The following is a 17476-nucleotide window of genomic DNA, read 5'->3' as shown; positions in this document are numbered from 1 at the left end:
AGGAAATCAATATAGAACATGGTACCCTGAGTTGGGCATAGTGGTGCATGTTGTTCCCAGGTTTTGGCACCAAATGATGGGTTCATAAAAAGAGAGAGAAGTTTAGAGAATGGTATACAGTGGTTTGTGTGTGGGGGTGCCTAGGCGGGCCCATGCCCAGGCACCCTTTCCCCCTGAGGGACCAGATACACACAGACATGGTATAGAATAGAGTTTATTTAGGGCAGAGGATGGGAGTTAATGGGGTAATGAAGGCACAGAGAGAGAGAGAGAGAGAGAGAGAGAGAGAGAGAAGAGAAGAGTAGAGAAGTGGAGGCCAGCCATGACCACGTGAAGAGAGGGGGAGGGGAGGAGAGCCCAAGAGGGGCAGAGAGGTGCAAGTGTCAAGAGGCAAGAGCGATGTGTGTGTGTGTGTGTGTGTGTGTGTGTGTGTGTGTGTGTGTGTGAGAGAGAGAGGGGGGGGGAGAGAGAGAGAGAGAGGAGGGGCATGCAGCCCCTTTTATAGTGGGCCAGGTCTACCTGGCTATTGCCAGGCAACTATGGGACAGGGCATACCTGGCTGTTGCCAGGTAATTGTGGGGTAGAGCTTAGACAGAATACTAACAGTGCAGGTGTGTAGTCCCAGCTGGGCATAGTGGTGCAGGTGTGTAGTCCCAGCTGGGCATAGTGGTGCAGGTAGGTAGTCCCAGCTGGGCATAGTGGTGCAGGTGTGTAGTCCCAGCTGGGCATAGTGGTGCAGGTGTGTAGTCCCAGCTGGACAAGCTGAAGTTGGACAAGTTGAGTTTGAGCAACAAGACCTTATCTTGAGAAAATTAATCAAAACAAAGAGAATGATGTCTTTGATGCTTTTATTACATAGGAAACAGTTTGTAAAACTAAGTGGTCCTATTTTCTTAAATACCTGTGTGCAAGAGAGAAGTATTTTACTTGAGCTAAAGCATAAAAGAAAAAATAAAACTACAGTGTTAAACTGACATCTCTAGAAGATGTGACTTGGGCTAATTTTAACTCTCCTGTCGTGTGATTTATGTATGTATGTTCAAGTATGTGTGTGAGAATGTGTGTGTGTGTGTGTATGTGCACACACGTGCATGCATGTGCATGCATGTGTATGTGTGTGTGCATGCATGTGCCTGTAGGAGACCAGAAGAGGAGTCCTCTTCTATTGCTTTCCACCTCATTGCAGTGATGCAGGGACTTTCACTGAACCTAGATTTTTCTGTTTCATTATTATTATTATTATTATTATTAGTTTTTTGAGATAGGGTTTCTCTTTGTAGCCCTGACTGTCCTGGCTTTGAATTCACAGAGAGCTCCTGACTCTGCCTCCCCAAGTGTTAGGATTAAAGGTGTGCACCACCATACCTGTATTAAAGTTACTTTAATTTTGAAAAAGCCATATCTAAGCTGGAGAGATGGCTCTGCATTAAGAGCACTTGCTATTCTCCCAGAGGATCTAAGTTTGATTCCCAGCATCCACATGGAGCCTCACAATCATCTGTAACTTCAGTTCTAGAGGATCTGATGCATTCCTCTAGCCTCCGAGGACCCCAGGCATGCACATAATATGCAGCTATACTACAGGCAAAACACATACACATAAAAATTTAAAATTTGAAATAAAGTAACCTTTAAAAAACAAAAAGCCATGTCCATTAAAAATATGATATCATTGGCTTGTATTGAATGAACATTTATTTTTTGCATTTGCAGATAGTCACATGCTGGATTCAAAAAGATACGCCATCATTGGAGCAGATCTCCGAGACCTTTCTGAGTTGGAAGAGAAACTAAAGAAATGTAACATGAATACACAGTGAGATTTTTTTTTTAACCCCTTCTGCGTTTGTGGTTTCATGGGAGTTATGAGATCCAGTTAGTACGGCTTGCTGCTTGCTCTTTCTCTTTATGCTGTATCGTGTCATTGCTACTTATTGTAGTTTTCTGAGATTTCTACGCAGTCTTTTTCTTAAGTGTGCTTTTTACCAGTGATTCCATTTTTAAATGCTGGCCATCATATAGTAAAGTAAGTGTGCGAGAGCCTATACCAACAACATGCAAAGAGAGAGCGAGTATTTAGATACATAGAGGCTAACACTCATGAAAAGTAGCCAAAGATAGGTAGATGGTGACTGCCACCGGTCGTCAGGATGTACGACGTGTGCCTGAAACGGGCTGTCAAACTGCTGTAGCCATCGGGTAAAGTTCTGGTATTCTCTGACCAAAGTGGCAAGAATGTGTGACTCTGACTGTGTATGAAGTTGGTGAGGATGTGGCTGGTAGGGGTAGGCTTCGGTGACTCACCAAGTGGGAGTGCACTGCCTATAAGCCATGGTGAGGAGTAGTGGGAAGCAGCTAGCAGAGTTAGAATGTGTGAACAAAAGTCCCTCTTTGGGTGTGTTTTCCAGACGAGGTACTTCAAGCTGAAGGTGGGTGTTCATTGCAGCAAGCAGAGTAGCAGAAAATTGGAAAGGCTCACCAGAAGGAGACTGAATGAATAAAACACGAAGTGCATGACTCAAGCCCACATGGAGAGAACTCAAAATCCAGAGGAAGTAAAAATCAAGTTGCAGAATAACACTCTCTCTCACTGTGAGACCACATACGTAAAGCCTCACCTCCAGATCGCCGTGCTTTCAGAAGTACACGCTTAGATTGCAGAAATGGCTTACGGGTGAAAAGAAGGGTCCCCCGTGACAAGTTTCTGAGATTGTCCTTTGTAGAGAAGAGGGGAGTGGTGTGTGGCCTTGGAACCAAGTCCAGGTCAAACTGCACAGATGAGGATAACATTGGGTAGTCTCCATCTGAAGTTAGTACCCAGGAGCACATTTAAAGGGATGATGTGGTAAAGGCAATGTTGCTTACAAGAATAAACAAGGCAAAGCATCCATTGCAGAAGGTTAAAGAAATCAGCAGCGGGGCACATAAGTGGGAGGGGAGTAGGAATGAATGTGAAATACGGGTGAGCTCTGCCAGATGGACGGAGAGAACAGGGAGCACCAAGTCTCCATGGCTTCCCTGCTCATCTTCTCCCATGTGGGCTAGTGTCCTTGCACATTGGAGCTCTTGATGTATTCAGCCTACACTCAGAAGCACTGTTAGCCTCAGTAGCACTTGTAGGTCCACATGTCCCATGCAACAGAGAGCTCTGATGGCCTAGTGCTATCCTGGGGTCTTTGTCTTTATCTCACCGAGTATTACAAGGGCACTGTTGGTTCCCAGACCATGGTGCCCTTAGGAGGAGGCGGGGCCTTTAGGAAGGGAACTTGGTAGGAGTTACATTGGGCGCAGGTTCCTGAAGGGTGTTGGAGCTACAGCCAATCCCTTTCTCTGTCCCTGTCCCTGGTTATGCAGTGCACCCTATTCTATTTGTTCCTGGCCATATGGAGCCTGGGCATGAGTTCAAAGCAACAGGGCCCACCAATCTTGAGTGAGAACCTCTAACACTGTGTGCCAAAGTAACCTTTTATTTCTGAGCTGGCTCTCAGGTGTGTTACAGAGTGGGAGAGAACTGAGTCAGGGAGGTCTGAGGGCCCGCCTGGGTTTTCCACTCCACAGATCTCAGATTATAGTATAGTATAGTATAGTATAGTATAGTATAGTATATAGCATATAGCATATTTTTCCTTTGGCTGAATATAATGTATTGATATCCAAGGACCCTGGTTTCCTCAGGCTTGTGCTTAGAGAGCATGTTAGTGAGAGTCACCAGGGGATGGAATCGGATGCTTCTAGATTACTGTGTACCCTCATCATCAGGAGTCTTAGACTCTTACCCTGAGCATAGTGCCAACCTTTTTTTGTTTGTTTGTTTTGTTTTGTTTTGTTTTTTGAGACAGGCTTTCTCTGTATACCCCTGGTTGTCCTGGAACTCACTTTGTAGACCAGGCTGGCCTCGAACTCAGAAATCCTCCTGCCTCTGCCTCCCAAGTGCTGGGATTAAAGGCGTGTGCCACCACTGCCTGGCTAGTGCCAACCTTTTAATGAACTAGTTATTTGATAATGGCCCTTTAAAATATTTTTTAAAAATGTATTTGGTCCTTAGTTCTTTTCTACATAATGATATGGGTTACATACTGTATCACTAGATGGGTTTGAAGATTTGATGAAGAAATGCGTGTGAGGGTGGGAGAACAGAAAGGAGTATGTGCTGGTCACTTACGGAGTAAGTCACACCTCAGTCTGACTTCGGCTCTAGGGACCTGTGGCTTCTGTAGTGGCATGACAGAGCAGGGAAGTACCAGTTATAAGTGAGCAAGCTTACTGTCGATGGGAAAGTTGGCCTCACTTTTGGAAGTCCATGCCAAAGGTGAAGAGCAGTTGTTACAGTTTGAGAGCCGTGCCTCATTTCCTGGGCGGCTTCCTTATCTCCTCAGTGCTTTCCTTTTTAAAAGTAGTGATCCTGAACTGAGTGTCACGGCTCATGCTGGCAGTCCCAGGATTTGGGAGGCCACGGCATGTAAGTCACTGTGGGTTCAAGAGCAGCCGGGGCTACATAGCATACAGTAAGTGAGATCTTGTCTTTAAAAAACAATATCAAATGTTAATCCTATTTTTAATGTTAATGAGTACCTTCAAAATTAGTTTTAAGGGGCTGGAGAGATGGCTCAGGAGTTAAGAGCAGGGACTGCTCTTCCAGAGGTCCTGAGTTCAATTCCCAGCAACTACACACAGTGGCTCACAACTATCCGTAATGGGATTCAATGCTTCATATACATAAAATAAATAAATAAATCTTTAAAAAAATAGTTTTAAGTAGCTGGGTGGTGGTGGCACAGGGCTTTAATTTCAGCACTGGAGAGGCAGAGGCAGGAAGATCTCTGAGTTTAAGGGCAGCCTGTTGTATAGAGTGAGTTCCAGGGCAGCCAAGGGCGTAAAGAGACTCTGTCTAGAACTCCCACTACCACCACCATTAAGTTTTACGTGGTCTTTATTTTATATTTCATTTTTGTTTTTGTTTCATGATACAAGGCTTCCCCATATAATCCCGGACTCTCTGGTATGCCACTGTATTTGGCTCTAACCATTTTTAACTTAAATTTCAAATAACTCAAATGTATTTTTTAGTTTCTTTTCCTTACTCTGTGATTAAATGCTACAACACAAATAAAGCAACTCAAGGAAGAAAGTGTTTCATCTCACAGCTCAAGGTGTAGTTCATTACAGCAGGAAGTCAGGACAGCAGGAGCTGGGAACAGCTGCTTGCGTCACATCGCAGCTGGAAGCAGAGCAGTGGTTGCATGTTGCTCTCACTCTGTCTCTGCTTGTGCAGCCCTGAACCCAAGCCAGAGAGCTCTTCCACCTTAGCTCAGTCAAGGTAACTCCCCACAGGCGTTATCAGATGCCTGTCTCCATGGCGAGTCTAGATTCTATCAAGCTGACAACACCAACTGCACTACTTAATCCTACAGAACTTTCCTGTGAAGCCTTTCCTGAGGCTTCCCTTCTGACACAGTTTAAATGCCTTCACCACCAAGCCTATAGTCTGATCCTTAGGACCCCTGTATGGTGGGCGAGGAGAGCTGACTCCCACACCTTGTCCTCTGACCTCTTCACACATACATGTAAATAAGTATAATTGGATTTTTGTAAAGCTTGGGGCTGTTCTTCTTTGGTCATTAACTTATTAGATGAGATATAGTAATATCACTTTTTCTCTCTTTTTGTAATCTTTCTAGTTTGTGGTTTTGTTTTTGTTTGTTTATCTGTCTTATTTTGTTTTGTGACATGGTCTTATGTATTCCAGGCTAACCTTGAACTTACTATGCAGCCAAGGGTGTCTATGAACTTTTGATTTTCCTTTCTCCACCTCCCCAGTGCTGAGATTGTAGCCATGCACTACCGTGTCCAGTGTGTGCACTGCTGGAGTATTAGCAGCACTCCATGGATACCAGCCTAGCCTGAGTTTTATCCCCTATCTGTATAGCTGAAGGCTTTAGACTTAGATTATATTGTCAAATTGGAAAAAAGTGGTTTTGCTTTCTGATATTCACCATGTTTGCAGTACAGGCTTACTTCTGTCTCCTGGATTCAGTGTTTTCCCTTCTCTACTGTGATTTAGCTGCACTGAGTTTTTTTTTTTTTTTTCCTTTTTCTTGCACAGCAAGCACCTTTTTTTTTTTTTATTCGATGTATTCTTTATTTACATTTCAAATGATTTCCCCTTTTCTGGGTCCCCAGTCCCCGCAAGTCCCATAAGCCCTCTTCCCTCCCCCCGTTCCTCTATCTACTCCTTCCCACTTCTCTGTATTCCCCTATACTGTTGCACTGAGTCTTTCCAGAACCAGGGGACACTCCTCCGTTCTTTTTGGACCTTATTTAATGTGTGGATTATGTCTTGGGTAGTCCCAAGTTTCTAGGTTAATAACCACTTATCAATGAGTGCATGCCATGATTGATCTTTTGAGACTGGGTTACCTCACTTAGCCATTAGAAACAATGAATTCATGAAATTCTTAGACAAATGGATGTAGCTGGAGAACATCATACTAAGTGAGGTAACCCTGCACTGAGTTTTAAGATGTCTGGTGGAGCTGGGGACATGGCTCAATGGTCTGAGCTCTTTCAGCGTACATATGTGGATGGGCCAGTGTGCTGGGGAGGAAACAGGTAGATCCTGGTTACCCACTGGCTACCCAGCCAAAATGATGAGCTTCTGCTTCTGTGAGGAGCAATAAGGTCAGAGTGGGAGAGGAAGACATTTGATGCATGCATGCACGCGCACACATACACATGTACACACCCTGCACATGTCTGGTGGCTGGCCAGTCTTCTAATGAGCAATGGGTGTTGAGTCTTGGCTATAGATCATTTCACTCTTTAAAAGCCAAAATGGAATCCAGCTGAACACAGTGGCTGGTTGGTGCTACCAGGTCAGTGCTAGGCTGTTTTGGACACCATTTTTCTCACTGATGGCAGTTATGCGCATCGGTGCCATGTGCAGTGTACAGATGGGGGTTCTGGTAGAAGTGTTTCTATACTAGGATGTGATTGTGAGCAGCTTACTTCATGTCTGTATTTCTGCAGTTTCTCTTTTGAGTACTGGAATAATATCAGAACCCAACAAGCCATGTTACAATTTATGTCGATTTTAACAGACTTTTTAAAATCTGAAAAATAAGACTGGAGATATAGCCCAGAGATAGAGTACTTGCCTAGTGTATGCAGGGCCCTAGTTTTAATTCTCAGTACTGAAAACAAAAGTGTGAGAAATGGTCAGGTGTGGTGGTGTGTGCTGCAGGGCCAGCCTGGTCTTCAAAGTGAGGCTTTCTCAAAAGACAAACAGAAGACTCTGAGCCGCTATTACATTTCTATAATTTTAGTTGTTGCTTATGGTTCTTAGAGGAGAAGCTACAAATAACTTCTAATTTTGGTGTATAGAAATTATTAGCTGAGCAGTGGTGGCGCACGCCTGTAATCCCAGCACTCTGGGAGGCAGAGGCACTCGGATTTCTGAATTTGAGGCCAGCCTGGTCTACAGAGTGAGTTCCAGGACAGCCACAGCTACACAGAGAAACCCTGTCTCAAAAAACAAAAAAGAAAAAAAGAAAAAGAAATTATTACACTTTTTGTAATAATACATTTAAAAGATGCACTATTTTTTTTATCAGTTTCTTTTTTTTTTTTTACCATCTGATTTCATGTAGTTTATTTATTCTGTAACCTGAAATTAAAGACAAAAGAAAGCCACCTGATTTGAGAGAAATAGCCAGTGATGAGAATCTTGTTATTTAGGGAGAAGGGAGGAAATGAGGATCTAGCAGAGTCTGAGAAGGAATGTAAATAAGCCTAGAAAAGACAAGTGGAGATGTTCTAGGGACACAGGGAGTGTTTGCCAGTGTGCCCTGTGGGCTTGCCCTAAACCAGCCGCTCGGCCCACCCTGCTGAGGCTCAGGATGAAGCTGTAGAAGAGGGGCTGCAAGAGTGGAAGAGCCAGTGATAGGAAAGGGCTGGGAGTGCTGCCCCGCCAGACCTGACACACCATTGCAGTCATTAATTCACTTCAGCTGGTTCCTTGTGCTGGTCCACACTGGACTACCTCTATCAACAACCAGTCAAGGAAGGAGGAGGGGCTCACAGAGCCCTCCCCTTTACCCCAACTACCCGCTATTGATAGATTTTAGAAAAGGGGTGATCATTGTTTATAGTTGAAGCCCTGCTGCTGAACACGTCAGGTTCCAACAGATAGCTCTAAACCCATGCTCACACAGGTGGCCTTACTGAATCTTGGTGGACATAAAACAAAATGAATAGATATGAATGTGAGAGAGATTTGTTGGAAGTGGGGAAGCAGAAGGGTAACAGAGTGGGGTGAGGATGCCCAGTATGCAAGGCATACATATGTGGAATTGTACAAATATATTTTAAAAAGAATTATACTTTCTGGATAACTGTATAGGAATGTATTATTTTTCCTGTTTCAGTATGTATTGTTACCTTGTGTCTGGTAGATCAGTGTATACTAATAATATAATTATTCTTATATTCTTATGTTATTCTTAAATTATTATATTCTTATACATCATATATTATTATATTCTCAAAGAATATAACCATTTGAAATGGCACTGTCTTCAGCTTTTTAAATTAATTATTTTGTATTTGGTTCTGGGTTAGACCCTAGGGCCTCATGCATGCTGGGCAAGCTCTAAACCACTAAATTGTACTCTGACGTCAGTCTTTGCTTTTCAGCTCTTTATAGCAAACCTTCACTTAATAAGGATTAGATTCTGTTAAAGTGAATATTTGTAATTTCTCCATATTTCAGCTCAGAGGTTTGAAACAGTTCACATGTTGCTAAGGATTCTGTGATTTGCAGTAGGGGCTGGGCTTGATTGGGGGGGGGTCTTTCTTGAGGCCAAGTATGCTGATAGCTGTAGTGGCCACTTGAGTGACCAGCAGACAGGCCAGCTGACAGCTATCAGCAAAGACACTTTATTTTCTTCCCATCACCTGGCTATCTAGAGTTCATTCATTTTCTGTGAGGATTCCATTGTAGGAACATGTCACTCTCAGTGTGTGTGATCTCCACACTGTCTGTTTTCTGCTGCCCTTTGACAAGAACAAGGGTCTACACAGCCCTAGTTCTAGATTAGGAGAATAATTTCCTGTGATGGGAGAGACTACAGGGTTCTGTTGCCCCTGAACAGTAGGCCCAGGGCAGCAGCAGACCTGTCTCCCTTTCTGCAGTTTGCCCCATGTACTGAACTCACTTTCCTAAAATAGACAGACCTTAGCTCCTGGCTCTCCTTTCTGTAGTTATGTCTCTTGACACTTGAACTAGACATCCATCAAGCCACATGCATGCAGATTCTGGATTTCTTGGCTATGAAACACCAGCTCTGTGATGTTTGCCTAAGTTGATGTGTCGACTTGATGAAAACACATTTACCGCCTTTGTTTTTTCTTAAGATTGCCAACACTCCTGATAACTGAATGTGTGCTGGTTTACATGACTCCAGAACAGTCAGCCAACCTCCTAAAGTGGGCAGCCAGCAGATTTGAGACAGCCATGTTCATAAACTACGAGCAGGTAAGAGTTTGCTGGGTGGTGGATTCTACAGGGGCTTCCAGAGAGCTTGGCCTCTGTCCTTCCTTGTTCAGTTCCTTCTGTGTCTAGGCGCATGTGTCTGCTTCATCGGTCTGTTCCAGCAACCCCTGCGCTCCTGCTTTCTTGACTCACCCCCAGCTATTAGCAGAGATTTTGGACCTTGATTCTTCAGTAAAGTTTTCAAATTTTTATTTTATCATATATTATCAGTAGACTTGTAGAACATGGATTGAAATAATTTTGGCCATATTAGAAGGAAGAGCAAGCTCAAAGGCCCTTACAGATAGGCAGGGATGTGAACAGAAGACATTGACTGTGTGATGGTGTGGAGGAGGATGGGGACCTGGGGCTGCCAGGTGGTTTAGAGGGAATGACCTGAGGGGGCTGGAGAGTCTACTTGTGAAGGATGCAGAGGTTGGGAACTTAGGGGCCTAGAGTGGCCACTCCTTATGCCTAGCAAGGAGTTTCATGTGGGCATTTGACTTAGAGTTGTAAGAGAAGTCTGATATACAGGACTATAAGAATAAAATGCTCTATTCCTACAGTCCCTAGTTGCTGATGTTGGCACAGTGGCTACAGAAGGCCCCTTTGGAGCTTTGAAAGGATCCAGCTTAAGTCTTAGTCTTATGTGATGAGGATAAGTGCCTCTGTTTCCTTGCTTGAAAATAGTGTGAGGTACACAGTGTGTGTTTACACCTGGGCCACTGGCCCTCGTTTAGTAAGTGTGTGTTGTCCACATTCTTCTGAGCTCTAGTAGTTTACTGATGGGGATACCGGTGAGGTTATACACCCATATCCAACATGTGGCGGCCTCTGTTGCTTTCTGCCTCCTTCCTTTGGGTGGTTCTCTCACGGAACCTGCAGCCTGCAGCTCTTTGGCTGGGCTGAATGGCCAGCATAGGCCCTGTGATCCTCCTGTCTTTAGCCCCCAAGGACTGGATTATAGTCTCGTGTGGCCAGTGGCTTTTGATATGGGTAGCGAGCACCAAACTCAGATGCCTGTGCTTGTGTAGCAGATTCCCCACGGAGCTGCCTCTCTAGCCACAGGCTTTTGCTGTTGCATGCTTACCTTGTAGAAACCCGTGAGATGCTACACAGAACACGTGCTAGCTGTTGTCATTATTTCCTTAGCTTATTTGAGACAGAGTCTCACTGTGCACCCTGGCTAGCTGGGAGCTTGCTGTGTAGACTAGGCTAGACTCATACCTGGGTAATCATTATGCTTCCAAGTATTGGGATACCAGATGTGTACCACAATAACTAGCTTAAAAAAAAATCTCTCCTTTTAATGGAATCTCACTATGTAGCCCTACCTCATCCACTTCATTATTTCCTTTTTATTTCATTGTATGTAAGAGCACCACGAGGAGACTTGGCCATCTTGGCCATATAGTATAAGTATGGACAGGTCTAGGCTAGACTAGGGTTCGCTCCCTCCTCTCCCCCTCCAGTCTGGGTTCAGGTTCTAGAGTTGTTGGTTCTTGGTTGGCTGACTTTCTTTCTTCCCATCTACAACTGCAAACATCTATCCAGGAGCATTGGCCATGGAAGCCAGCCCCTCAGCTTCTCTCTTAGTGTGACTGCATCCTGGGCGGTCTGCTTTTATGGTGTACACCCATGGAGAATGGCTGCACATGTCCAGTGCGTGCTCTTGTTCATTGGCCTTGCCTCTACTCTGCCCAGAACATTTATCTAGCAAACCCTGGGAGATGCCAGGTTGATTCAGACTCAAGGCTTTTCACTCAGGAGCACGCCTGGGACTGGGCCAGATTCTAGAGCACTGCCCCAGCTGTCCGTCACCTGGTTCAGCTCCCACCATTCTCACTTTTTCAGTAGAAATTTAACTTGAATCAACAGTGTAGATTAGTTGCCTGTGTGTTTTTCCTAGTTAATTGTTTACAGTGACAAAGCCATGCTGGTAATCACGTGATGACAGTGCACACTGGGCTTTCCACATACTCTGTGCTAGACACTACTGTGTAAGACTTCCATGTATTTGCTTATTTCGTTATCATAGAAGTCCATAAGGTTGATGTTAGGACTCTCCTGACAGAGTTTAGCCATCCAGTCTTCTCAGGGTCACAGCTATTGTCAAGGCAGGATTCAAGCCATCATTCATAAAATGAAGAATCTGCTCTCAGACACCTGTCCTGACGCACATGCTGATGCATTGCTGCCAGTCTGGCCCAGGGGTGGGTCTTATTGGTAAAGTGATTCCTTTTTGTTCCCTCGAGTGTAAACAAGGTGTGCGTACTATACAGCGCACAGTGACATCTTTCTTCCAACATTTGTGCATGTACATAAGTTAGTTGTATCTGACAAAGGACTGGTGTTTATGCTATGGCTGTCCACACTAAGACCGTTTTATCTGGCTCGCTGGAGGCAGAAAAAACACCAGTGTAAGGCCCATTTAGGCAAGAGACAGTCTCAGGAATATAAGACTGGTTATAACAAGACAAGCAAATTTCCCTCTGACCCTAGATCTTAGTCTTCTGTCGGGGACACAGTACTGCCTGCTGTGTTTTATGTTTGTAAGTGCAGAAGAGATAGGTGGGAACATTCTGTTCACATTTCTCTAAGCCTTGCTTCTTCTTAAAAAAAAATTCTTCTTTATATTTATTTATTGTATATGTTTGTACATGTATGTGGGGACACATATACTATTTTGAATGTGTGTGTGTGTGTGTGTGTGTGTGTGTGAGAGAGAGAGAGAGAGAGAGAGAGAGAGAGGGAGAGGCAGAGGGAGAGGGAGAGGGAGATGGGGGAGAAGGGAAGGGAGGAGAGAGGGGAGAGGGGACAGCCTGGGGAGTTATCCTCTTCTACCTAATGTGGGTCCTGGGAATTGAACTCAGGCAGTCAGGCTTGGCAACAAGTGACTTTACCTGCTGAACTCTCCTCAGTCCTATACTCTGCTTCTTAAGAGAATATCTTAAAGTCATTCTGTGCCAGTCTCATTCTCCCCCCCACCTTCATCTCTCTGTCTGTCTGTCAGTCTGTCTTCTTTCTCAGCTGTATAGTATGTCATTTTATGAAGGTAATAGAATTGATGGGACTTAATAGGTATTTTCGTTCCATAATCTTCCAGTTACATGTAATAGTGCATCTTTGCACATATATGTGAGCCTCTCTGCCAGCAAAGGGATTGTTGTACTAGGTGGGCAAATGAGTGGGTGTGTGCTGCCTTTTGTAGGGTATACCAGCTCAGTTTTGTGTCATGCGTCCCACAACCCTCCTGAGCTGCTCCTGTGTGCATTACCAAATGTCAGCCTTGACTGGATATTGTGCTCTGCTTATTTAGGACAGATCTTTAAGGTTGAGGCTAACGAGCTTTTCACCTTCTCAGGTCAACATGGACGACCGGTTTGGGCAGATCATGATTGAAAACCTCCGGAGGCGACAGTGTGACCTGGCAGGAGTGGAAACCTGCAAATCACTGGAGTCACAGGTCAGAGCATTCCCTCAGCCAACAAGCAGGACTCCTGGTGCAGTGCAGCCTGAGAAGCCCTGTTGTGCCTATGATTGGGTACAGAGGGTTCCTATGTAGGAAGCCTCAAGTCCTGCCTGGCTCCCTGATATGAAAGCACACGTTAGCATTTCCTACAGTGTATTATTTTCATTATGCAGATCTTTTGTACAATTGACTATTATGAAAAATTTCACCCAAGCATAAAAGAACAGTACAGTAAACACCTCTATCTTTTCAGCCACTTCAGTGATTATCAGTATTTTGCCAGTAACAGCTCATGATCTCGCCCACATTGTTATTTATTGGTGGTGTCAGAGTATTTTTAGACATACACTGGACTATGCATGGGTTCACCCTTAATACTTGTCAGAGAGCCTCCCGGCGTGGACCGCATTACCACGCTAACCCCTCACAAGTCACCAGAGCTCCTCACACCCCTGATCTCAGACCAGCCTTAGTTTTCCCTGGGAGTTTAAAGGCATGTTTTATAGTTAGTATATTTGATTTGGCATCTATCCATGATCTACACTTTATAGATGATTAACATAGCATTGTATCTGATTAATCTATAGTAGTCCCTTTAAAAAAAAAGTCATTTGCCTATACGTTTCACTATTTAAATAAACTTTGTCACATGACATGTTACTTAAGCTGAGTGTGGTAGCTCACACCTGTAATCCTACCACATGGAAGATTGAGGCAGAAAGATCACATGTTTGAGACAAGCTTGAGCTAGCAAGTTCCAAAACCAGCCTGGTCTACATGGCAAGACTTGAAAGCAGCTAGTCCTTCAGCCAACCAAACAAATAACAGCTAATGGAAGAGCGTGTCTTGTGTGTCTCTACACTCTGGTGGGTTTCCCTATGAAAACATTGTATGCTCATACAAAGAATGAAAACCTGAAAAGAAAGATAAAAAACAGGACTATTCTCAGAGAAATCTGTGTGTCCTAGGGCCTCAGGCTTACACACCGTGCTTTGAATGCTCCACGTGTCTCTCCCCTTCCAGAAGGAACGACTGCTGTTGAATGGGTGGGAGACAGCGTCTGCGGTGAACATGATGGAGCTGTACAGTGGGCTGCCTCGGGCAGAGGTGAACAGGTATGTGAGTGCCGGGCCAGGCTTCAGATGATTGCCAATCAGGCTGACTGCTCTTTAATGTGAATACAAAGCTAACCGTAACCAGACTTATTTTGAAATAAGGTAATCATTGGTAGAAGCTTGTAAGAGTAACTCATTAGCCGCTGGCTGAGATAGTGCCTTTGTCAAAGCAAGTGATTCGAACCTAAAATAAGCAGTTACGCCCTGAAATTTCTCAGAGCCACCTCTGCTGTGGAAACTATGTAATCCCTGTCTTTGTGTAATCCTTGTTTTGGAGAGAAGATGATGTTACCATCTTTAAATGCCATCCCTTAATGGATTTAGATGACACCTTTAGACAGACTCTTCCTCTGTTATAAAAGAAAGTTATATTCACTGTTCTAAAACCATTTCATGTCAATGGCATGAAGTCTTGTGCAGTCACACTATATAGTTAGTGCTCATTAACAAGTTGGGCCTATTCTCCAATGGCGTCTACACATATTTTCTGATACATAGACTTCTGGCTTCTAAATCAGTGAGTTCATACTGTACACAGTGGTCACAGAAGTCATACTCTCCCTTTAAAGCTTAATGGACCATATTTATATTTTAGTATCAAAATACTGAGGTCTTCATATTCTTTTTGCATGTACATAGGCTTGCATATCAATGTACAGAATACTGACTGGTATTGTGGTAATTTTAAAGAAATTGTAAAATGGCCAGAACCGTATGCTCAGTATGGTCTTGTATTTTGTTTTAGTGTCTCTGTTAACAGTGCTAGGTAATATCATCTGTGTTGGTGCCTACTTAGTTCGTTTCTTCCTCTGTGCTTCCTTTCTGTCCTTTCCCCTTTCCTTTGGAGACCTAGAGCTACAGTTTGGGGTCTATTATAAAGTCAAGAACCTTTGACCTTGCTCTTGATTAAATCTTGCTGACATTTTTAAAAGTATCACTTTTTTTCTTGTGTCGAAGTATCACTTATCTAGGCAGCAATGCCTTGGGAGTGCAGTCTTATAGGCTGGTGCTTTCTAGATCCTTTTGGAAGCTGCTTTCTTGTGAGACTGGCTTCCCCTGGGTGCACATCAAGGCGATGTTTTGGACATCCCTGGTCTGGTATTTATAATGCAGTTGTTTTGGCAAATTTTATTCTAGACAGCCATCGGGGAATTGGTGGTGGACATCAACCACAGGGAGGGTAACTTTCTTCCACGCGTGCCTTTGTCCCATGCAGCCATGGCTTTTTACAAATAGCAACATGTAACCCTAACAGAGACAGGAGCTGGGCTTTGCTCTGTTTACCCTGAACAGGTTTCCTGACTCTGGGTGTCACATGGGTTTTATCTGCACAAGAGATATGGGATCAAAACAGGCCCTGAGCACTCCAGTTCTTGGGCGTTCACACACTAGTGAACAGCCTCACAGTTGCGCTGTGTGCTCTTAGTGATAGGTGCTCAGTTCTGGAAGATCCGTTAGGCTCTGCACATTCTTTTCTGGAACTCTATTTGCCCTGGATGTTTAGTTAGTCAGCATCCGTTATGATGACACATCTGAAATCAACGCAGCAAAGAGGTACTTTGCTTCACAGTGTGGAAATTCATCCCATGGCTGGCTAGCCATTACTTTGTTGACTGTGTTAATGTGTGTAGCAGAGCACCCTGTCCTCTCATGGCCGGGAACCAGAGGAGATGACAGGCAGCCGACTGCAGGCAGGGTACCCAGTGCCACCTGGAAAGTCAGTCCCCAAAAGAAGATGCCTCCGCATCTGAATTGTTTGAGGCTGTGCCTTCTGGGAAGGGCCTGGGTGGCCCTGTAGACTAAGATACTCTTTGAGGTGTCCTTCCTGTGATTCCTGGGCAGCACTGTTTCTTTAATCAGGTTCTAGTAACTCTACTGTGGGCCAAGCTATCCTGGCTCTTTTCTATCTTTGTTAGCTGGTCTTTTGCTTTGGTTTTGGTGTTAGTTACTTTTCTGTTCCTGTGATTAAATACTGAAACCAAAAGCAACTTGGAGAGAAAAGAGTTTGGCTTATACTTCCAGGTTGTAATCCATACTTGAAGGAAGTCAAGGCAGGAACTCAAGATGCAAACTGAAGCAGAAACCAGAGGAATGTTGCTTACTGGCTCACTATGTCGCAGGCCCAGGCTCAGCGTCCTTTCTCCCATAGCCCGGACCACCTGCCTAGGGATGATGCTTCTCCTAGCAGTTGGGCCCTCCTACTTCAGTGATCTGTGGGGTCAGCGTCCTAGAGACGGGTGCCTGCAGGACCATCTGATCTAGGCAATTCCTCAAAGGTTTGTTCTTCTCAGGCGACTTTTAGTTGTGTCCAGTTGACAATAAACACTAACTTGACCATTTAAAAACTTTTATTTATATGTATGTGTCTGTTATGTATGCTATATTTGTGGGGCCGGATGAGTATATAGATCCCCTGGAGCTGTTTTTACAGGCAGTTGTAAAGAGCTGCCCAGCATGGGTGCTGGGATTCTGGTGTCCTCTGGAGTGAGTGCTGACAACTGGAAGGGCAGGAAGTAGCTCCACCCTAACTGCAGAGCAGTCTTTTTTCCAGGCTGGGCTGCATTCTTTCCAATCTTTCCACTCCAGGGCTTTGGCGTTGGGTCTCACCGTGACCAGTCCTGCTGCTATGGGCCATGTGCACCAGAAAGGCTAGGCTGTTACTTCTCATCTCCGCCCACACAGAGTCTCTGGTGTGGGCAAGATGCAGTCAGTTTGTTTGTCTCAGTGTGACAAGGCCAGGCTCATGTCCAGTTCCCAGGCCAGTTTCCTTTCCACCATAAACTTCCCTGGCATTGCTGTAATGTCTGCTTTTTACCAGCACCTCAGCCTGGCTCTGGCCTGCCTCTCTACACTTCCCACACACCATCTTCCAGCACACCATCTTCAAAGGCTATCCAGCAATCAGGTCTGTGGCAGCAGCATAACATGTCTTACTTACATGTCTTGCCAATCTTCTACACTACTTAGCTTTCTGTTACTAATAACAAATACCTGAGAAAATGTGTAAAGTGAAAATATTTTCCTCAGACTTTTAGAGGCATCCAGTCTGCAACTGGTGGGAACCATTACTTTTGACCTGTTGTGAAGTCACATGATAGTAGGAACATGTTAGAGCAAAAGTAACATGACTCCTGACCTTGCAGCAAAGGGAAGGAAGGACAAAAAAGGGACTAGAACTTCACAGTTCTATTTGGGGACATACCTCCAGTCTCTTAAATTCCTCCTGTTAGGTCCCTTATAGACTCCACCACTTCACAAGGGCACTGCCCTGGGAACTAATCCCTTAACCGCTTAGGTTACTCTTACTTAAACCATGTGAGATAGATGCCGCTGAGTAGGAGTAGTTGGGAAGCAACCACA

At 44.5% G+C, this 17476-nt stretch overlaps 1 protein-coding gene across 2 annotated transcripts in view; it reads left to right on the top strand.

Moving 5' to 3' along the window:
• Positions 1-17476, top strand: part of Lcmt1 (leucine carboxyl methyltransferase 1) — a 54001-nt gene that overhangs the window by 32247 nt on the left and 4278 nt on the right. For both annotated transcript variants that reach the window (XM_052199753.1, XM_052199745.1), the window contains exons 6-9: positions 1714-1816; positions 9412-9532; positions 12894-12995; positions 14025-14116. In XM_052199753.1, the coding sequence (XP_052055713.1) occupies positions 1714-1816; positions 9412-9532; positions 12894-12995; positions 14025-14116 (418 nt within the window). The remainder of the gene's footprint in view (positions 1-1713; positions 1817-9411; positions 9533-12893; positions 12996-14024; positions 14117-17476) is intronic.

Source organism: Apodemus sylvaticus, chromosome 1 (assembly GCF_947179515.1).
Source record: "Apodemus sylvaticus chromosome 1, mApoSyl1.1, whole genome shotgun sequence".
NCBI classification, from domain to species: domain Eukaryota; kingdom Metazoa; phylum Chordata; class Mammalia; order Rodentia; family Muridae; genus Apodemus; species Apodemus sylvaticus.
This window is presented reverse-complemented; position numbering and strand designations above follow the sequence as displayed.